The sequence below is a fragment of the Siniperca chuatsi genome, linkage group LG7 (assembly GCF_020085105.1).
Source record: "Siniperca chuatsi isolate FFG_IHB_CAS linkage group LG7, ASM2008510v1, whole genome shotgun sequence".
Taxonomy (NCBI): Eukaryota; Metazoa; Chordata; class Actinopteri; order Centrarchiformes; family Sinipercidae; genus Siniperca; species Siniperca chuatsi.
Genome location: NC_058048.1, coordinates 1,027,681 through 1,050,995, shown reverse-complemented (window position 1 = coordinate 1,050,995; position 23,315 = coordinate 1,027,681). Strand labels below are relative to the sequence as shown.

General features: G+C 40.9%; 1 protein-coding gene across 8 annotated transcripts in view; it reads right to left on the bottom strand.

Annotated features, from left to right (window-relative positions):
- fat3a (FAT atypical cadherin 3a) overlaps nt 1–23,315 on the bottom strand; it is a 284,665-nt gene that overhangs the window by 1,810 nt on the left and 259,540 nt on the right. For 3 of the 8 annotated variants that reach the window (XM_044202264.1, XM_044202263.1, XM_044202266.1), the window contains 2 exons: nt 22,087–22,122; nt 5,294–8,322 (listed from right to left, as the gene is read on the bottom strand). In XM_044202264.1, the coding sequence (XP_044058199.1) occupies nt 7,706–8,322; nt 22,087–22,122 (653 nt within the window). In that variant the 3' untranslated portion in view covers nt 5,294–7,705. Of the gene's footprint in view, nt 1–5,293; nt 8,323–8,447; nt 8,533–22,086; nt 22,123–23,315 lie in introns of those variants that run through there. The other 5 variants (XM_044202265.1, XM_044202267.1, XM_044202268.1 and 2 more) reach the window with 3 other exon arrangements.

Below are 23,315 nucleotides of genomic sequence, written 5' to 3'. Positions count from 1 at the left end.
CATTGCTGAAAAAGCATTTCTTTCCCTGTAATAACATCCGCTTGTGCATCTCCTTCCATTTGCACGCATGTTATGCTCCTTCAGGCCCATTATACATCCCATTGCATCAGTCAATCACACCTCGGTCTGTTGCTGTGAGTCAGTGATAATGGTCACCTCTCGACATATAATAATTGATATTACACAGTCTCTTATTGTCCACATTCACATCAAACAGCCCAACAATAAAACCCAAATTACATATCTACAAAGTTTGCATTTTAACAGCCTAGTTATGTACACGTACAGAGATTTAAACACAAACACACATCTTTTACAAGAAAAAAATCAGTCAGATTATAGTAAAGTACAGTGATGATTTGAAGCAGTCGGATAACCTTGACTTCTTTTCTGCAGACATGGCGAAGATGCTACAAAGTAACAGAAAACACTGGAATGCAGTGCCGCTAAAAATGTGTCTGCTCCGCATGGACATTAAACAGAGCAAAGCTGATAGAAACCAAATAAAATATAGGCATCAGCTCAGGCTCACAGCATAATGCAGCTGGTGCTTGTCAGATATTCTTTTGCCTAGGATTTTCAACTCTGCAGTGGCATTGCGTCCTTTATAATGCCTTTTCACCTTGAATGAACAATTACAAGGATATACTGCCAGCAAGGCCTGTAGGATTTCGGAATATGGCACAAAATTTCATCAAAAACATCAGAACAAGCCAACTCCAAATCACTAGTGCAACAGAAATATAACAATTCCACAAAACAAAACGGCTGATACTAAGAGTGGCTGTGGTTACGAATATACACATTTAGGTTTTCTATCTCAACATTTAACTATCTTTTTTTAATCTAAAAACAAACGATTTTCTAAGGATCACGTGTTAATTATGTCATTTTGACAAGATAACAATGTTTTTGTGGTGCTCATATTTATTTCCAAGACTGTTATCCAGTTGTGGATGAGGTATTCAGCTCATTTTCTTAACTAGAAAATGTCAATAGAAAAATGCTCCATCACAATTAAAAGTCCAGCAAAATGGAGCAGAGCATTAATTTAGGCTGAAGTCAAACTTGCATTAGCTGGTTGGCATCAGCTGTTTAATGCATGCTTCAAAATAACTGGCTCATTCATTAGCTGTGTGGCTGCCAGCTTACTTCTTCTTTTCCTTTCGGCTGTTCCCTTTCAGGGGTCGCCACAGCGAATCATGTGCCTCCATCTGTCCTCGGCATCCTCTTCACTCACACCAATTAACTTCATGTCCTCTCTCACTACGTCCATAAATCTCCTCTTTGGTCTTCCTCTAGACCAGCTGCCAGGCAGGAGCCTGGCAGCTCCAACCTCAGCATCCTTCAACCAATATATTCACAGTCTCTCCTCTGAACATGTTCAAACCACCTCAATCTGGCCTATTTGACTTTATCTCCAAAACATCTAACATGAGCTGTCCCTCTGATGTACTCATTCCTTATCCTGTCCATTCTCTTCACTCCCAAAGATAACCTCAACATCTTAAGCTCTGCTACCTCCAGCTCTGCCTCTTGTCTTTTCTTCAGTGCCACAGTCTCTAAGCTGTACAACATCACTGGTCTCACCACCATCTTGAACACCTTTCCTTTCATTCTTGCTGATACTCTTTTATCACACAACACACCTGACACTTTTCTCCACCCGCCTCTTCACCTCTTTTCCACAGTCTCCATTACTCTGAACCGTTGACCCTAAGTACTTAAAGTCCTGCACCTTCTTCACCTCTGCTCCCTGTAACCTCAGCGTTCCACCTGGGTCCCTCTCAATGACACACATGTATTCTGTCTTGCTGCGGCTAAGCTTCATTCCTCTGTTTTCCAGAGCAGACCTCCATTTCTCTAGATTTTCCTCCACCTGCTCCCTGCTCTCACTACAAATCACAATGTCATCCGCAAACATCATAGTCCATGGAGATTCCTGTCTAACCTCATCTGTCAGCCTGTCCATCACCAGAGCAAACAAGAAGGGGCTCAGAGCCGATCCTTGATGCAGACCCACCTCCACCTTGAACTCCTCTGTCACACCTACAGCACACCTCACCATGGTCTTACAGCTCTCATACATGTCCTGCACCACTCTAACATACCTCTGCCACTCCAGACTTCCTCATACAATACCCCAGCTCCTCTCTCGGCACCCTGTCATACGCTTTCTCTAAATCTACGAAGACACAATGCAACTCCCTATGACCTTCTCTGTACTTCTCCATCAGCATCCTCAAAGCAAATACTGCATCTGTTGTACTCTTTCTAGGCATGAAACCATATTGCTGCTCACAAATGCTCACCTCTGCCCTTAGCCTAGCTTCCACTACTCTTTCCCACAACTTCATTGTATGGCTCATCAGCTTTATTCCTCTGTAGTTGCCACAGCTCTGCACATCTCCCTTGTTCTTAAAAATTGGCACCTCCATTCCTCAGGCTCTGTCGCTTCAGCAGAATTTGCCTGGTGTTTCCTTTGTCTTAGTTGTAAGTTAGCTGTCATTTCCGTGTGTGTGTGTGTGTGTCAGCAGCCTAGGAAGTAATTGATACAAGATCTTGGAGAGTGAGAGGATTCTCACTCTCCAAGATCTTGTTAAACAGACTAGTCAGAAACTCTACTGCCACCTCTCCTACACACGTCCATACCTCCACAAGTATGTCATCAGGACCAACTGCCTTTCCACTCTTCATCCTCTTCAACGTCATCCTCACGTCACTCTTGCTAATCTTTGCTACTTCCTGATCCACACCAGTCACCACTTCTACTCTTCGTTCCCTTTCATTTTCCTCATTCATCAACTCTTCAAAGTACTCCTTCCATCTTCCCATCACACTCCTGGCACCTGTCAATACATTTCCATCCTTATCTTTAATCACCCCGACCTGCTGCACATCCTTCCCATCTCTATCTCTTTGTCTGGCCAACCTGTACAAATCCACCTCTCCCTCTTTAGTGTCTAACCTAGCATACAAGTCCTTATATGCTCTTTGTTTGGCCTTTGCCACCTCTACCTTCACCTTACGCTGCATCTCCCTGTACTCCTGTCTACTCTCTTCCTGTCTACTCAGTGTCCCACTTCTTCTTAGCTAACCTCTTTCTCTGTATACACACCTGCACTTCCTCGTTCCACCACCAAGTCTCCTTGTCCGCTTTCCTCTTTCCAGATGACTCGGTGGAGTACCCTTCTACCTGTCTCCCTGATCACATTAGCTGTAGTGGTCCAGTCATCTGGGAGCACTTCCTGACCACCCAGAGTCTGTCTCAGCTCCTCCCTGAAAACTACACAACATTCTTCCTATTTCAACTTCCACCACTTCGTCCTCTGCTCTGCCTTTGTCTTCTTCATCTTCCTCACCACCAGAGTCATTTTACACACAACCATCCTGTGTTGTCTACAGGTGCCTCTGGTTAAAAGGCAGCCTGCGACCACAAGGACAGTGAGGAGATGGTCAGAAGAGGACTATGGGACACTGCAGGAATGTTTGGTGTTGAGTCTGGAGTTGTGCTATGGCGGTGTGAATGCCTTTGCACGCCAATGCCGGGTTAGTAGAGGGGGGGATGTAAACAGCCACAACAATGGCATGTGAGAATTCACGTGGCAGATAATATGGCCGGAGTCCCACAGCTAGCAGTTCAATGTCCGGGCTACAGATACTCTGCTTGATAGTAATGGGACCAGTGTTACACCATCTGTTGTTGATCAGAACAGCAAGCCCACCGCCTTTCCGCTTACCGCTCCCGGTGTGATCCCTGTCGGCCCGAACAGTCTGAAAGCCATCGATGGAAACGTTATGATCCGAGATATCCTGGTGTAGCCATGTCTCTGAGAAGCACATCAAACTACACTCATGGAACTCCGTCTGACTCCGGGCTAACGCTGTTAGCTCGTCCATCTTATTTGCCAGTGATCTCACGTTGCCCATTACGAGAGAAGGCAGATAGCATATCATCATGATTATATTGATGGGAGATCCTACTTCTGACCTAAAGCTAAATTACTGTTGATAACCTATAGCAATCAACCCCATTATCACAGGAAAAAGTAGTTTCACCTAGTTTTTCAGATGGCCAGGGGACAAGTTGCGCTGGAAGGGAGGGGGAGACGCAATCGATTTTCCTCAGCCTTGGACATCGTCGGAGGCACTTGGTCCCACGTTGCAGCTTGGCCAACTGATATGTTTCTCTCTCTCTAAGGCACAAATGTACTCTGGGGGAGTGTGAGATTTGGTATTCCAATTTACATTTTGTCTTGCTACAAGCTATGAACTATTAATTTGTTATTTAAATGCATATTCACATTTCCTGTTTCATTAGCTATTAAACAAAATCAAACATCAAATCTTTATCTTTTAAGGACTGGTGGATCTGTGTAAAATTCCTGTTGATTCAGTTTTTATTGTCCCTGCATCAAAATCAGCATGTTGAAATAAAACTTTTCATTTTTCCTGTTTTGGTAATTAAACTGCAATTAATGTACAGTTGCGTTTGCATTGCGGAGACTTATTTTGTTCCTTGTTCCCTGTATATGGGTTATTGATGAAGTCCCGATATCCTGAGGTGAGGGTCATAAATTGGCACATTGTCACTTAACTTTTATTAGCGTCCTGAGTCCTGGCGGGGGTCTGTTTATGACCCAGAAGAATGTGAAGACAGAATATTTGGGGGGAGAGTTCATCTCTGAGTCCTAACAGATCTGGTTTCATGTGTCCTTGGGCAAGATACTGAACCCCAAATTGCTCCCGAGGGCTGTTCCTTCGGTGTGTGTGTGTGAATGATTAATTAGTTTCTTTGTACTGATGACATCGATGGCAGAACTGCCATCAGTGTGTGAATGGGGTGAATGTGTAAAGCGCTTTGAGTGGTCAGAAGACTAGAAAAGTGCTATACAAGTACAGTCCATTTAACATTTTATAGACAGACCAACCATTTGTGAGACTAAAGCTGCTTTACACTTTTAACCTTGTTGTCAGTCACCAGCAGTTAATTCTCACAAAAACCACAATTTCCATACAATATCAAACTTATTCCCTATGGAGCTTTACAGCTTTTGACATTACATATGGGGGGACAAGGAAAACATTTACCTCTCTATCAGTGACAAACAGCAGTGGGTAAACGATACTGTTTGAACCAGCTTTGTGATTCATATTCATATGTGATAAGCATGTCAGATGTGTAAGACTCTTTAATACAAAGTATAATCAAAAGGTATTTAAAATGACAGCCAGTAAACAGGTGTGATGATGTGTCAGTGTGAATTTATGTCAGAAATGAGGACAGACAACATGGTGTGCAAGAACGTTTTAATTTTCTGCACTGAATTGAAAAAAAAGCTAAAACTTTGTACACTCAGTTTCTGCAGATAGGAGACTTATTTTTGACACTGCCAAAATGTCTTTGAACATTAGGAATTCATCAAAACATTCCAGATGAAACAAATGTACAAAAAGATTCCTCATTGCCATAAAAATGTTTTAACAAAACAAAATAAAAAAGCATTTTCTGGGATGTAATGTCTGGATTTAATACTGTACATCTATAATATTGAAATGGCAGTCAGTCAGTGGCAGACTAGGAATGATGTGAAAATAATTGATATTACACAGTTTATCTTATTGTCCACATTCACATCAAAAAGCCCAACAAAAAACCCAAATTACATATCTACAAAATCTGCATTTTAACAGCCTAGTTATGTACACTGTACAGAGATTTAAACACAAACATGTATATCTAAAGATGTATATCTTTAACAAGAAAAAAAATCAGTCAGATTATAGTACAGTGATGATTTGAAGCAGTCGGATAACCTTGACCTTTGACTTCTGTCTGCAGACATGGCGAAGATGCTACAAAGTAACAGAAAACACTGGAATGCAATGCAAACCAGATAGAAACCAGATAAAACATAGACATCAGCTCAGGATCACAGCATAATGCAGCTGGTGCTTGTCAGATATTTTTTGCCTAAGATTTTCAACTCTGCAGTGGCATTATGTCCTTTATAATGTTTTTTCACCTTGAATCAACAATCGGAATATGGCACAAAATTTCATCAAAAACATCATAACAAGCCAACTCCAAATCACTCGTGCAACATAAATAAAACAATTCCACAAAAACAAAACAGCTGATACTAAGAGTGGCTGTGGTTACTAATATACATATTTAGGTTTTCTATCTTAACATTACTATTTTATCTTTTTTTTAAATCTAAAAACAAACGATTTTCTAAGGATCACGTGTTAATTATGTCATTTTGACAAGATAACAATGTTTTTGTGGTGCTCATATTTATTTCCAAGACTGTTATCCAGTTGTGGATGAGGTATTCAGCTCATTTTCTTAACTAGAAAATGTCAATAGAAAAATGCTCCATCACAATTAAAAGTCCAGCAAAATGGAGCAGAGCATTAATTTAGGCTGAAGTCAAACTTGCATTAGCTGGTTGGCATCAGCTGTTTAATGCATGCTTCAAAATAACTAGCTCATTCATCAGATGTGTGGCTGCCAGCTTACTAGTAACATCCAATCTTTTTCATACAGGTGTAGTGTGGCCATTGTAACCTGACACTTCACTATTACTCTGCTGACAGCCTAATGCCAACATTGCTGCATCTCCCTCCATAACTTGAACCTCCTTATGTACTACGTTTTTTGTATTGTTGATTTAACTAAGATTTAATGTTCATGTTTATGAAGCGGGAATTAGTTCTCCAGCAGAATCCTTGTTGCCACTCGGATGTGAGAATTATATATACCTGTACATATATACAGTATATCAGGTATCCAGGTTTGTCCTTAGTCTTTAAAGACTAAAATATAAGTACTGTGTCTTATCTGTAGATAATCAATTTGTGAGCTCAAGATAACAGTCCTTAAAATACATTAGCAACTACAGCAGCTCTTGGTTTCTGCACAAAACTTCTTGGTAAAAAAAAATTAAGCTAGAAGATCAATGACACGTTGAACATTTTGGGCTAATGAGACAGGATAAGTGAAGTGTCATGGCTTGATGGCGGACTTGATTTTTCTGGGAAAGGAGCAAGCACATTAAAACAAATAAATGGATTTTTGAAATGTGGCCAGAACAGCGTCTCATACTTATTCACCAGTAAGGTCATACTATTTTACAAAGTCTATACAAGCTCAGAGCACTACAAAGTTTACAAATCCAAGGAGGGTAAAAGGAAAATGGGGATTTTCGTCATTTTTTCTTTTTAGAAAGAAGTGGTCCGATGGGCTTCTGTGAAGGAGCAGGGAACCAAACAACCTGTTCACTTACATTATTGTCCTTTCTCTGTTGTCTGATTTTCTCTACTGCAGCTGTAAATTTCAATCTCTTTTCGACTAGTCTCACTCACATTCTCTTCACATCACAAATGACAAATTATTACAAATTATTAGGAAGGACACTTCTGATTGTTCTGCACAGCGGGGACAGGACTGACAACACACTCACACAGTTTGCTGTTCATGGTAAAACTTAACACTCCCATTTCTGGACAGTTGTATGGAAGAATATTATGTTAAAAAAGTGATATGTGGTTTTAAATGTGTGGTTTTACGGTCATTGTTACCTAGCATTGCTGAAAAAGCATTTCTTTCCCTGTAATAACATCCGCTTGTGCATCTCCTTCCATTTGCACGCATGTTATGCTCCTTCAGGCCCATTATACATCCCATTGCATCAATCAATCACACCTCGGTCTGTTGCTGTGAGTCAGTGATAATAGTCACCCCTCGACGAAGCTCATCCATACTGTCAAAGTCGCTGCCATGTTCAGAGTCATCCGGTCCGCAGGGGATTGACATGTCTGAGGTTGATGATGCACCAGCAACAGACATTCGCATATTTTGTGACACAGAGTCATCAGTGTCTCCATTTCCTGGGGTTGACGTGCTGAAGTCCCCATGGGTTATCTCCCCAAGGGGCAGCTGGTGGGGCGGCAGATATTGGCTGGGGTGGAAGTGTGGCCTGGCATGCTGACGTCCGTTGCTGCCAGAGCTCAGGGTGCTCTCCTTGGAGACCGGCAGGTTAGCGGGCGTGTAGGACTCAGGATAGTCCTCACCTGTGGGCAGCGGAGGTGGCAGCTGGTCTTGGCTCAAGAACTCTTCTTCGTGGGGAGGGGGGTAGTCGCTGTCGATGTCATAGCCCCCCAGGTAGTAGTCTGACTCCAGTTCACGGGTGCTTCCTCCAAGGCAGGGGGTTGAGCCTGCTACGTTGCTGCCATGTCCTGCCTCATAGCCTGGCACCTCTTCAATGTCTGACAGCCTGGTGCTCGGCATCCAGTCTGACGTGTCCCAGTGATATGCTGGACAGTAGAAGGGGAGATGGTTAGTAACAATCTGGACTGCGAAAATGGTAAGAGTTACAGGGGCCCATATGGCTGAGCCAACAAACTAGTCCCAACAATGTGGAACTGTGCAGCAGACATGCCTTTAGTATGCACCAGGCACGTTAGACTCAGTAACATCAACCATACACAGAGGTCTTGAAGGTCAGGTACATGACAAGGCACAACCTGTACAGAAAACATGTTAGATCATGTTAGGGAAAGTTACATGCACAATAGAGGGTCGGGCCCACAGGTGTCACAGCATGCTGACCTTCATGAAGAATTGCAGCACTCAAGCCATGTTGACAAGCTCAAAAAACACAGCAATATTTGATTCTGGATGTTTGAGGGATACATAAGCGTCAAAGTAGCAAAAATACAATGTAATGTGTTGTCAGTGGGTTGTTGGCTCCAATGCACCCATGCAAATACTTAAATATGCAGTATGGGGTTAGGCTTATATTAAGCCTATAATTAATCAGCTGTCCCATTTCAGCAACTACAACAAGACTATCCTTGCCAGAATGCTAGAGAAAATTCACGGTTCGATATGTACCTCGGTTTTAGGGTCATGGTTCGGTACAGCAAGGTAAACATTTTGAAAAATGTAAACATTCAACATTGTCACATTGGCCATAATTTGAGTGTAGGCTAAGGTATTAAAATACTGGCATATTGTCAGATAAGAAAAAATTAATAACAAAAATAAATAACACAAATGTCAGTAATGCGCCATTGTAAGACTCTGACCTGAACATGTGGCGTATGGTCAAACCAAGCCGTGACACGGAAATGGGAAGCAAACTGGAGCCACCTGTCTCTCCCTCAGGCAAAGGATCCCCAGTCAGTGCCGAATGCTCAACCGCTCATCCCCATTATCCCTGGCAGATGTCGACCCGTAATACCACCAGTGCCCCCGACACCGGAGCATTGCTCACTGCCAGTGACCCATCTTCCAACAGCCAGCCAGGGCACCGACACACCGTTGTGGGTGCCTGCTGCGTCAACCATTCATGGAACCACCTCAAAGCTGCCCAGATTCATGCAAGGCGCTGGCATGAATCTGGGCACCTTGCACAAGTGAGTATGGCACCAGCGCGCTGTCGCCTCTCTCCCTGCTGATGGCTCCCCTTCCGCGCTAGCTAAAAGTCATGAAAGTCATGTAAGTCTGCCAGCCCTTCAACACACACTGCCCAACAGCTCTCCTCTCCAGATGCTGTCCTGTGGTTATCATCAGCGACTCCATAATCAGAGATGCAAGGTTAAAAGGCACCTGCACCTATTGCTATTCAGGTGCACCTCGACTGAAAAGTCTTTCAAGCCAAACTGCTTTTCTATGAATCAAGGTAATGACGGTAATTACATCCCTACCCTTATCCAAAAGAGAAAATCATACCTAAACAGAAACCAACAGAATATACAGAACTTGAAGCCTGTGAAGGTTACACCTATTTTACAGGTATACACCGCAATACCTTTCTCAAAATTGGCTTTATTAACATTAGATTACCTGTCACCTGGCAGCCTAATCACAATTCCTGGACAAAATTTCAGAGTTTATCTCAGATCTTGTAACTCGTGCTGCCCACCTCAATAAAATTGACGACTTTAATATTAATTTTAACGACACATCAAACGCACTAAACTGAGTATAAGAGCAGAGTTGCATTCATACATGCTTCTCTGCGCTTCCAGAGCAGTTACCCACCCAAAACTCCTTAGTGATGGTGTCTGCCCCCCGACCACTTAAATTAATAAAACCAAAAGTTAACAGATTAGTTACATAAATACCTAAACAAAAACGCTGAAATAGCACAACAAAATAGGAGAATTAAATGTGGACTCTTAAACATCAGATCTCTGTCATCTAAAGCTGTACTAGTGAACGATTTAATATCAGAGTATCATATTGACTTATTTTGTCTTACTGAAACCTGGCTGGGTCATGAAGAATGTGAATCCACTCCGCCCTGTCATATTAATACTACATTCCTCGAGGCACCGGCCGATCTTCGACTCAAGCCTATTAATCAACCCTAAACCTAAACTAAATTATAACTCATTCGAAAGCCTTGTTCTTAGTCTTTCACACCCGACCTGGAAAACACAACAGCCAATTCTATTTGAGTGTACCGCACTCCTGGTCCTTCTGAATTTTTATCTGAATTCTCAGAGTTCTTATCAAGTAATTATTGTAGGTGATTTCAATATTCATGTTTATGTTGAAAATGCTAGCCTTAGTACTGCAAATATCTCATTATTAGATTTCGATTGGCTTTTGTCAGAGTTTACATGAAGCCACTGTTTTAACCACACCCTCAACCTTGTTCTGGTATATGGCATTGAAATTGAACATTTAATAGTCTTTCCACAGAATCCTTCTTTATCGGACCATTACTTAAAAACTTTTGAACTGCTATTACTGGACTATACGCCTTTAGGCAAAAACTCCTACTCTAGATGTCTATTTGATATTGCTGTGGCTAGATTCAAGGAAGCGATTCCATCTGCATTTAATTCAATGTTATGTCTCAATATAACAGATGCAAATCGCAGCCCCTCCCAAATTGACTATCTAGTTGATAGCGCTGCAAGATCACTGTGAACGACACGCGATTCTATCGCTCCTCTAAAAAAGAAGATAATGAAACAAAGAAGGTAAACTCCATAGTATAAGCCCCAAACCCACAAATTAAAGCAAACATCATGAAAACTTGAAAGGAAATGGCATTCCCACAACCTGGAAGAATCTCGTTTAGTCTGGCAAGATGTGTCTTGTGGTTTTACTTTAGTTTTGATTGTTGGCCCTTCCTTGATTGTTTGCACCTGTGTCTTGTTGTCTCACCTCCCTTAGGGTATTTAGTCCATGTCTTTTCCTTTGTTCAATGTTGGATCATTGTGATTCCTGTCTGGTGTTGTTCCTGTCTTGTGTGTGTTGCCGTTTGGTGCACCTTTTGTTGTACCTGGTTTCTGTGCCCAGTTCCCCGGCATTCTTACCGTGAGTTCTGTTTTGGATTCTTTGTCTCCCTTGGGCCATGTCTGGATTCTGGATTTTGAACTTTGCCTGCTCCCTGTTAGACTTGGTTAGCCTCATTTGGACTCACTTCCCTGTTTCCACCACTGCCAGCCGGTAACCCATTTCCCTGTACCTAGACCTATATCTGCCTATAGATATAGGTTAGCTGTTTGTTACCTGTCTGCCTACCTGCCTGTAAACCACATCACCCCCAATAAACTCTGTAGCCATTCGGCTACTTCACCCTCATACCGCTTCCTGGTCATCTGCATTTGGGTCTACATACTACACATCATACGATGGATTTATCTTCAAGCACTGCTGCTTTGCTCCTATCAACCTTCTTCAGCTGACTTCAACGATTAATTCATCTAAGCCATCAACCTGTTTCTTAGACCCCATTCCAACTAGGCTGCTTAAAGACGTTTTACCCTTAGTTAGCACCTCTTTACTGGATATGATCAATCTGTCTTTATTAACAGGCTATGTACCACAATCCTTTAAAGTAGCTGTAATTAAACTGCTTCTTAAAAAGCCCACTCTTGATCCAGGGGTTTTAGCCAACTATAGACCTATATCTAACCTTCCCTTTCTTTCTAAGATCCTTGAGAAAGCAGTCGCCAATCAGTTGTGTGACTTTCTAAATAACAATAGTTTATTGGAGGATTGTCAGTCAGGATTTAGCGTGCATCAAAGCACAGAGACAGCACTGGTGAAAATTACAAATGACTTTTTAATTGCATCAGACAATGGACTTGTCTCTGTACTTGTCTTGTTAGATCTTAATGCTGCGTTCGACACCATTGACCATCACATTCTATTACAGAGACTAGAACATGTCTCTGTAATAACTTGGATGGCAATTGCCATTAAAGGAGCCGCACTAAGCTGGTTTAAATCCTATCAGATCGATCTCAGTTTGCACATGTTAATGGTGAGTGCTCCGTGCACGCCAAAGTTAGTCCACAAGGTTCTGTGTTTGGACCGATTCTATTCACCTTATATATGCTTCCTCTAGGCAACACTCCATAAACTTTCATTACAGATTATATCTATCGATCAAGCCAGATGAAACTAACCAGTTGACTAAACTTCAAGCATGCCTTAAGGACATAAAGTAAACAAGACAACTTTCTGATGTTAAACTCAGACAAAACTGAAGTTATTGTACTTGGCCCCAAACACCTCTGAGACACATTATCTAAAGATATAGTTGCTCTAGATGGCATTGCCCTGGTCTCCAGCAGCACCGTAAGGAACCTCGGAGTTGTCTTTGATCAGGATTTATCCTTTAACTCCCACATGAAACAAACTTCAAGGACTGCCTTTTTTCACCTACGTAACATTGCAAAAATCAGGCACATCCTGTCTCAAAATGATGCTGAGAAATTAGTGCATGCATTTGTTACTTCTAGGTTGGACTACTGCATTTCCTTATTATCCGGCTGCCCGAATATGTCCCTTAAGAGTTGATCCAGAATGCTGCGGCACGTCTATTGACAAGAACTAGGAAAAGAGATCATATTTCTCCAATATTAGCTTCTCTGCACTGGCTCCCTGTAAAATCCAGAATAGAATTTAAAATCCTTCTCCTTACCTACAAAGCTCTTAATGGTCAGGCACCATCGTATCTTAAAGATCTCATAATACCTTATTATCCGACTAGAACACTGCGCTCCCAGAATACAGGGTTACTTGTGGCTCCTAGAGTCTTCAAAAGTAGAATGGGAGCCAGAGCCTTCAGTTATCAAGCTCCTCTCCCACATCCCAATGTGGGTTCGGGATGTAGACACCATTTTCACATTTAAGAGTAGGCTTAAGATTTTCCTCTTTGATAAAGCTCATAGTTAGGACTGGCTTGGGTGAGTCCTGAACCATCCCTTAGTTATGCTGCTATAGGCCTAGACTGCCGGGAGACTACCCATGATGCACCTCTTTCCTCTCTCCCAATCTGTATGCATTTTTATCCCATTACTGCATGTTACTAACTCGACATCTTCTCTCTCCTGTAGTTCTGTGTAGTCTCCTCTCTCCTGTCGCTTTCAGCAGGTATTTCTGCCTCCGGAGCTGCAGAGACTGGATCTGTGGTTGTGGGCCACTTGCTGCTACGTGTGCCTGCTCGACAACTGTTGTTGTTATTGGCTCTGTTACTAATACTGTTATTATTATTCCTGTAGCTGTCATTCCTATTATTATTAATTTATTAATATCAATACTACAATTACCCCCCCCCCTAAACCTAACACAGCCCACCATTGAGTCTGGTTCTGTCCAAGGTTTCTGCCTCTTAAAGGAAGTTTTTTCTTGCCACTGTCGCCAAATGCTTGGTAGTGGGATTTGTTGGGTCTCTGTAAATAATATTATAAAGACTAAAGACTAGACCTGCTCTATAGGAAAAGTGCAACAAGATAACTTCTGTTATGAATTGGCGCTATATAAATAAAATTGAATCAAATTATAAAATAATTGATACATTTGGTTTTACTAAGGCTGTCTCTAACCCCACACACTGCAGTGGCCACACCATAGATTTACTTTTGCTCCAAGGTCTTTGTCACTGATCTTTCAGTGTCCTCCTCTGCTCTATCTTCTTGATGAGTTTCAGTCCGGTTTCAGACCCAAACCCCCTACTGAAACTGCACTAACTGCGGATATGGGACCACACCATACGTAGAGAATACATAATTTAAGCATGTGGTTAAATATCAACAGAGCTTGCGTCCCAAATGTGCAGTGGAGCAGTGGTATTCCAGAGAAGTGGAGCACGGTGGGCTAAGGCTCGACCGCCGAGTTCTTATTAAATTGAGGAATAGTTAGGTAACCGGCATCAATGGCATGTAAGGGACATGATGAGAAACTCAACAAATTCCACCATGCAAGCACTTGGCGACATTGGCATGTAAAAACTTCCTTTAAGAGGCAGAAACCTCGGGCAGAACCAGACTCAATGGTGGACAGCCATCCGCCGCTGCCGTGTTGGGTTTTGAGAGAGAGAGAGAGAGAGAGAGAGAGATGGGGGGTGGGGGAGAGAGAAGCACAATGCAAATTCCACCTAAAATAAAGTAGTAATAATGTAATGGCTTTCATGGTTCTGTTTATACCTTAGTTTAGACAGTTAAGAATCTCGGAATAGTATTAGATCCCTCTCTTTCATTTGAGCCACACATCAAGTATATAAAACAGCCTTCTTCCACCTTTATAAAATAGCCCAAATACACCCCATTTTACCAAAATCAGATGCTGAAATCCTTGTACATTCCTTCATATCATCTAGAATTGACTACTCTAATGCACTATTCCCAGGCCTACCTAAGACAGCAAGAAAAGGTCTCCAATTGGTCCAGAACGCAACTGCCAGAGTCCTCACAAGATCTAAGAAGTCTGATCACATTATACCAGTACTGACGTCTCTGCATTGGCTTCCGGTTCACGCAAGAGCTGATTTTAAAATCCTCCTTCTTACCTATAATGGACTGGCTCCTTCATGTAACTCCAACCTTATTTCTCCATATACTCCATCACGTCCCTTTTACATTCCCTTGATGCCAGTTACCTAACTATTCCTCAATTTAATAAGAGCTTTTTTGGCGGTCGAGCCTTAGCCCACCGAGCTCCGCTTCTCTGGAATAATCTACCACTGCACATTCGGGAGGCAAGCTCTGTTGATATAGGAGTGTTTAACTCCTATAGCATTAGTTATTACTATGGCACGTTCCGAATCAGCAGTGAGATGCTGTGGGGAGAAGGACTTGCCTTCCAGTCTGTTTTTGTCTTGTTACGCTAATCGACACATTGGGCGATGCTATCGTAAATGTACACGTACACGTCGCTAATTTTCGCTGTAACTAACCGAGAAACAGTAATGCTCCCACACAGTGGATCTAAATGTCATGGAAGGATCCTCCAGCTCTGGTCTCTCATTTGTGTTTGCCCTCTAGAATTTCTGTTCCGCGTGTGTGAGTAGTAGACATAAATAGACTATTTTGACAGAAATTGCTTGGGTCGCATACCGAACCGAACGTCCTGTAACGAACGGTTCGGTACGAATACACGTAGCCTTATACCCCTACAGCATACTGACAGGATTGGTTGTTCATTCTAATGTCAACCTTTCCTGAGAAGTGACCTATTGTGGTCTTGCAGATAATGACTGTTCACTATCAGAAGCAAAAGCAGAAGTAGTGTTATATTGATATAGTGGTGCAAATCCTCAGCACTAGGAGTTTGTGTTGGATGGCTGGGCATCTCCCTGTGACACAGGTGACTACAGTTCACATCCCTTCTGGTACTAACAGTCAGTGTTGGTTTCTTTTCACCATGATCACAATCTTACCCTAACTTTATCCACATAGTTTTAGTTGCCTGATCAACTTCACCAAACTAATGATGTGGTGTCTGAATTTACCACCAGGAAGCTGCACTCAAATTACCCATATAACTACTATCATAACATGTATAAGAGATTCCAACAGCCTTTGGTCAGTTAGTGATGAACATGTCCAGACTACTAACAACAGCCAATGGTATATGCCTGGCTTCCATTATTTACATCTAATTGGTCTACTTACTGGTGATAGATGACCACCAAATGCAGAAAAATGGTAAATAGTGTGTCACATGTTTTTCTGATTTTGTAAGTTGATATAGACTGAATTTTGGGCTCATACTGTCTTACATTACAATACATTGGTTGTGTCCTCCAAATTCAATCTTCTTTCTTGACCACATTTGGAAGAGCCTTTGTAATGGGAGACACTTGTTGACCCATTAAAACATATTCTGTCTTGAAATGCTAACTGTGAAGGAGAGGGCATCTGAAATGGGACCCAGTTAGGATATGCATTGAGTTCTGGAGCCAACAATCTACTGACATAGCATGAATGATGATTCTCATCACAGAGGCTTGGCTGACTAGAAGGGCAATCTACCCAAAACTCTCCAGATTAATTTAACTGAAGGTAAATTTAATTTAAGAGCAAATGGTGAGTGAAGTTAAAACAAAAGTAATGACAAATCAAACAAAAACACATCCATGCATCAAAGCAGAACACAAACCATGGGAAGACAACATGGGATGAAAACTTCATTACACAACAACTGGTACCATGTACCATCGGGACTGGAGATATAAATCCAAAGTGATATGGTGGGATGCATGAAGTTGAGAGCAGCAGGCAAAAAGTTGTTGGGGGGTGGGGGTTGTAGAGTGACAGCCACTCATTTGGCTGTGCTGACCTAGCAACCCAGGGCAAACAAGCTGTGGGAGGGGTGGGAAATCAAATCAAATCACACATACACACACAAAGCTCCGACTAGGGAAGGGTATGCGCAGAGGAGTTTACCAATGACAAAGTATGGAAGTATGAATGTACAGCTGGATATACACAGAGGTAGAAAGCTACAGGGGGTAGACAAAATAACTTCAGTCAGGATAGACTAGCTTAGAGATGAAATGTGTTGCTTTAAGATTAGATTTTCACGCAGACTCTATCTGGGGTCGATGCCTGACTTTGGGCCTGACGGATGGTTGGTGGGGCAAGGTGAAGGTTGGATGTTGAGTTCGGAGTAGCGCACTGTAGGTGTAGATATTAATTAGAGATTGGCTTCCCTGCAGAAGGATGAGAGGAGCGGTTGCTTTAGGCGTAAAGTTGCCCTGTGGAGTTTTCTTGTAAACAAACAAAGGTTATGTGTACATTTAGTGTTAGTCACCAAAACACATTGTGTGAATCATTGAGGTCTAAGAAATGTGTTGCATGATTTTCCTTCCTCATAAAATATTTGCAAAGCCATTTCTGAAAAGATTGAAACCTGCATTGTTTACTTCTGTGTACCATCTGGGCTGGATGGTACAGCCCAGAACAGCTACAAGTCTTCGTCTTCCCTTTGTTTTGCTGATGCATTACTACATTTCTTAATGCATTACCTACACCTGTAGACCAGCGGAATACTGTAAAACCATTGGCAAGAATGTGTATTGCATCACCTGCACGTACCTTTGTGTGCATCCTCATGTACATGCACAAAAACAAACAAAATGGGGACCCACTCACAAAACCTCCACAGGGTACCTTTAACATAAATGCCTGGTCACACCAGCAATTGGCTTCCAATAGTGCTGGAAGCTTGGTGACTAAATGACTACTCCCAGGGCTAGTTGGTGAACTAATGTAGCTGCCAAGCTAACTGCTAGCAAGCTAGGTCACTAGCTGGAAAATATCAGCACTGTCAAGATGGTTTGCTATTGGTCAACAGCAAGAATTTGCATGTCCAAGTTCACCAAATTTTAACTTTCCACTGATTTATTTCACCCCTGTGAGAGGGTCCGCAGATTGTGGTGATTGAATTGATATTCCAAAATGTCGTTTTAAATGCTGGTGTGACCAGGCCGTTAGGTCTAATGTCCATTGGAAATGACATATATGATATATGTTCCATATTCCATCCATTCCAGTAGGGGGAGTCTTCCTGACTAACCCTAACCCTGACTTAACTTTCACTGGGACTCAGAACTAATCTGAATGAATTTGCTTCAAAGGTGGGTCACATAAGGTTGAATGATAATTAGCAGCATTTGTCAGCTATAAAACATGTTTGGAAATCAGCACTTAAAGTATCTGAATACAGTCTATGGTTCAAAGAAATGCAAGAAAACTAAATGAGCTCCAGAGAGTTTCAATCATCTGAGCTCAAACTGTTGGAGTAATGGCCAAACAAGACACAAATTCTAAAGGAAAACCAAAAAGACGATTTGACACTGACATTTTGTCCATTTTTGTCTACAGGACACATTTGTCCTTTGGGGACCATGAATATCCACAACAAATTACATGTAATTCTGCTTATTAGTTTTCCAGCTATTTTGTCAGGGACAAAGGTGTTAGTAAAATGGAAGTTTTGGCCTGATGCTGGCACTACAGGAAAGGTCAGCAGGTCAATATCAAATTCAATGGAAATTTGGTTGAGATATCTTTTTCTGGACCAAACAGTTGGATAGACTGACCTACCAGCATCTTCATCATTAGTCCCTGGTGACAGCAGGCAAAGAAGCTGCTACATTATTTAATATATAAAGGACATCAGTTTCATATTCATAACACAGTCTGTTTAACACCAACACAGACACAAACTGTTTCAACAACAAGAATATGACAAACATTTACAGTGCATTATGGAAGCATATAGGGGACTATATTAAAATGATAATGTAAACTTGGAAATAAAAATGTAATTCCACAATATCATTATAGTTTTCCACATATGTATGTTATTTGAGTAAAAATGAAAATCCAATAATCCAATTTTCCTTTTCATATTCACATACTCGTATGGGCGTTCTATGACCATATTAAAATGGAAACTTCAAAAGTTGACAAACTTTTTTGTAAACAGTGTCACAGCTCTTGTCAATCAGATTTATTTGTCTTTCTAATATCGTATCAAAATGTTTCATTTCATTTTCAAAGACTTAAGCTGCTGACAGTGGAAAATATTCAAATGTTAATTCAAATTTGAAAATTAAAATACAATATAAACAATGCAGCCTAATCTTTGATTTGTGCAAGCATTATTTAAGTCACAATTAAAATACAATTTTCTAGCATATTTAAAATTAAAATGAAAACGGCATTGAACATTTAATTTTCAAAGACTTAACCTGCTGTACAGTGGACAATATTCAAATGCAATAAGCGAAACAGTGCCCCGAGTCTAATGTATTTACATTTATATGTCACCATGCTCTTTTGGTGTCAACATGAAAATAAAAATGAAATCTGTCAGTCCTCTCATCAAGGCGGTGCTTCAGTTATGACATCACTTCCTCGTTCAGTGACTTTGTTCATTAACATTTACAAGTTTTACCTACTGATCTGGGAGGACTCTGCCTGGACTGGGAGCTCAGAGCACCTGGGGGAGTTGACATTGTTTACACAGCTAGCACAGGAGCTTTGGACCAGAGCTGGAATGGGCACCAGAACTGGAGCCAGGACCCGGACCGAACACAGCCTCCGAGAACGACAGACGCCAGTTTGACGACAGGGAATACAGTAACATTACTGAGGTGGTTTTATTGCTAGTCTGGCTCCTGGCACCCCGGGGCTGATCCCGCCGTAGCCCCTACTCAGGCCTCCGGAGGTGGTCGCTGACTGATGCCCGACCTTCCTCTCGCTCCTCTTCTGTTTCTCCTGTCCCTGCTGTGTCTTCGTCATCCCCGGAGTCAGAGCCACTGTAAACCACCTCTATGTATTCCCTGTTGGGCCTGAAAACCTCCTCCTCCTGGCGGTCCAAAGTTCCTGTGCTAGCGGTGTAAACAACACCAACATTCCCCCAGTGCTCCTAGTCCAGGCAAAGTCAGCTAATGGCTAACTGAGCTAACTAGCTAAGCAGCAGTTAGTTGTACTTTAGCAACAAGCAAAGCTGTCCATCAGGAAAATCTGTAAATCACAGAGAGTTGAGGCAGAGCAGCCGGAGGACATCAGAGGGCAAACCAGAAAATATTTTCTCCATAAAATATGATCCAGTTTCACCAAAATCAGTGAATAAAGTTTTGTTTTTGTACAAGTTATAAAGTTGTGTTTTTGTACAGTAATCAGCAGGGACGCTGGAAGTCAAAGTTTGGGGTGCTGAGAGGTCAGTCTATATATTGACGTGCACACACTAAGTTGTGTGCAATATTTGTGTTTTTTGCATTAATTTGAATGCCCAGGTTATATCTAATAATTATTAACAACAATTTACAACAATATCAGAACGTTTTACACTACAGCAGACAGCAAACTTGAACACCAACATACTGTATATTCAAACAGCTACAGCAACTACACAGTCGACAACACAGAACTAATGCAGCACCTGGATGTGGCGAGAAATGTGACCCACGACCAGTTCATCATAATTTATAATAATGCAGTGCAGTGAGGATACAGACGTATCATAGAGGAGACGAGCATATATAACGCAGATCTATCTGTCTGTTTACTGTTAACAGAGACTCCAGTCTGCAGTGTAGTTCATACACTTCACTGATGAACCACTGAGAGTAACGTTAGACTTCATGATCAAAGAAAGCTTTTATATCCTGTCGACACTTCTGTCCATATTCGCATGCTCCCTCACTCTTGATCGTCCATATGAGCTCTCTCTCTCTCGCTCCCTCTCTCTCTGTCTGCATCCCACTTTTTTATCAATCGATGGTTCTTATAATGCCTGGTTTTAGGGGGTGCTGCAGCCCCCTCAGCACCCCTACTTCCCGTGTCCTTGGTAATGAGTGAGGCCCAGTCCCCCGGTCAGCGTCTATTGTTTTTCTTCTTTTAAAAAAAAATTCAAGTAACATTTCAAATGATTTTTAAAGATAAATCAAATGTCATGTCAACATAATTGATAATTCATAAACCCACTAGGATTTATAATACATTTGGCACAGAAACAAAATCTGAAATCTTAAATTAATTTACTCACAGTCCTCATACAAACACTTTTCACAATCATTGACTATCTTGTGCTAATTCCTGTCTCATTTGTGGTCTGATGAACAGTTAATTAATCAAATCCAGTGCCTCATATCGCTAGTTTCACCAAAATCAGTGAATAAAGTTATAAAGTTGTGTTTTTGTACAGTTTAAATTGTTAGAAAATTTTAATTGTGACTTAAATAATGCTTCCACAAAGTGAAAATTAGGCTTCGTTGTTTAAACTGCATTTTAATTTTCAAATTTTAATTAACATTTTAATATTTTCCACTGCACAGAAGGTTAGGTCTTTGAAAATGAAATGTCAAATGTCATTTTCATTTTCTTTTTCAATTTGACAACAAAAGTGTGTGGTGGCTTGTAATGCAATAGACTGGGGGTGCTTTTTCACTTATTGCATTTGAATATTGTCCTCTGTACAGTAGGTTAAGTCTTTAAAAATGAAGTTACGACTTTGAAGATTAAATGTCAAAGGCGGTTTTCACTTTCATTTTCAAATTAATTTTCATTTTGACTTAAATATTGCTTGCATAAAAATCAGGTTACATTGTTGATATTTCATTTTGAAATTTGAATTAACATTTGAATATTGTCCACTGTACAGTGGGGTACGACTTTGAAGATTAAATGTCAAACTGCTTTTCCATTTTCATTTTAATATGGTCACAGAATGCCATACAAGTATGTGGAAATAAAAATTTTATTATTGCATTTTCATTTAAATTTTTACTCAAATAACATGGAAAATTATAATACTATTGTGGAATTACATTTTCATTTCTAGGTTTACATTATCATTCTAATATTGTCCCCTATACGCTTCCATGGTATATAGGAGTTAAAAATTATGCTAATTGACATATCAGAGTCAGAATCAGAAATACTTTATTGATCCCCGAGGGGAAACTCTTTCGTTACAGCTGCTCACTATCAATCAATGCACACTTGAGAATAGAAGGAATAGAAGTACTAAGCAAATCAAATTATAATACGCTATAATACAGGTAAGATTAGTTAAGTACAAAGTGGATATAGGTATAAAAGCTAAAATAAGTTTAAGTACCAAAGTGGATTTAGAGGTTGATAAGTATAATATGACCCACCTTTTTAGCAGTATTAACAATATAGATTTTGTTACGGCGCAATAAAAAAAGTTATTTTCATTGGGTGATTATTATTTTGTCTACTTGCTGCAGATAGATAGATGGATAGATGAATAAGTGGGTGGGTGGGGGTGGGGGTCGGGTTGGTAGTCACCTCTGTTGTAGATTTGACCTCGGTCCATAACTGACACTGTCAGATGGAAGAACAACATAACAAAGAGGCATTGGTCATGAGTGTGTCTACTGTTGTAAATGTAGTCTTACAGGATAGAAAAATATTTAGGTTGGAGGTGCTGTGGGAATGAATGTGAGTATCTTAAGTGTTACCATGTAAAATTCTTGATATTTAAGTCAGGGTTTCTAAAAATTGCAGTCCTGATTAACAGGGCTGCTAATGTGACCCCCAGATTTTGTTATAGCTCACCCTGCCCTCCCAAAATTTCCTCCCGGTTCTCATTTGATGTTTTGGAACTCAGAGGTAAAAGTGTGAACAAGCACCCAAGGTAGAACAATGACTGTTTACTCAAGGTAGAACAATGACTGTTTTGATACCATTCAACAACTACAACTCTGGAAGCTGTAGTTGTTGAAAAGACTGTCCTCACAAGAAATATGACCGCATCAGTCATGTGTATGTGGAGAGAGTGCCTGTGTGTGTGTGTGTGTGTCACAGCCACCACCAGGAACTCCAGTTCTTTTTTATTATTTTCCTCTGGATTATCTCTAGTTTCTCTCTCATTACTGTATGTTTATGAGGATAATACTCATAAAGTATTGGTGTATAAGTGTGAAATTTTTGCTCAAGTTGAAACATTTTCAACTTGTATCTTTGTATCAGTTTTGCCCCACTTAGAACTAATTTTCATCTGTTCATGTCAACTTGCATCTTTCCATTGACTTTGCATGCATTTGTGCCGTGTCTAACATTTGCTTTGCATTCTTTCTAAGCATCTCATTAGGAAAGAGGTTGGGCTGAATGGTTGGCTGTACAAAGTCTCTGACTTTGACAACAGAGACCTTGGTTTGCATCCCACACTGACAAACAACCTACGTTTGTTGTTTATGGTAGGAGGACATTTTCCATCATATGGTTAAAATGATGAGGCGTTTTTTTTACTAAATTTTACTTTCTAGTACAGTGAGACAGCGTAGTCGGAATCAAGACGATTGTGAAATTGTGAAAAATGGACCGGGAACTGGTTCAGTTCCATTTTACAACTGAAACCTTTTACAACTGAAACCTTTTCTACGGTTCTAGTACCGTAAATGCCGATTTAACAAAGAATATGGACAGAAAAATGACAAGGAGGCCCACTTTCATGTTTAAGCTTTTCACAAATAACAATGATAGAAACCACTTTTGTCACGGGTGGTTAACCATGT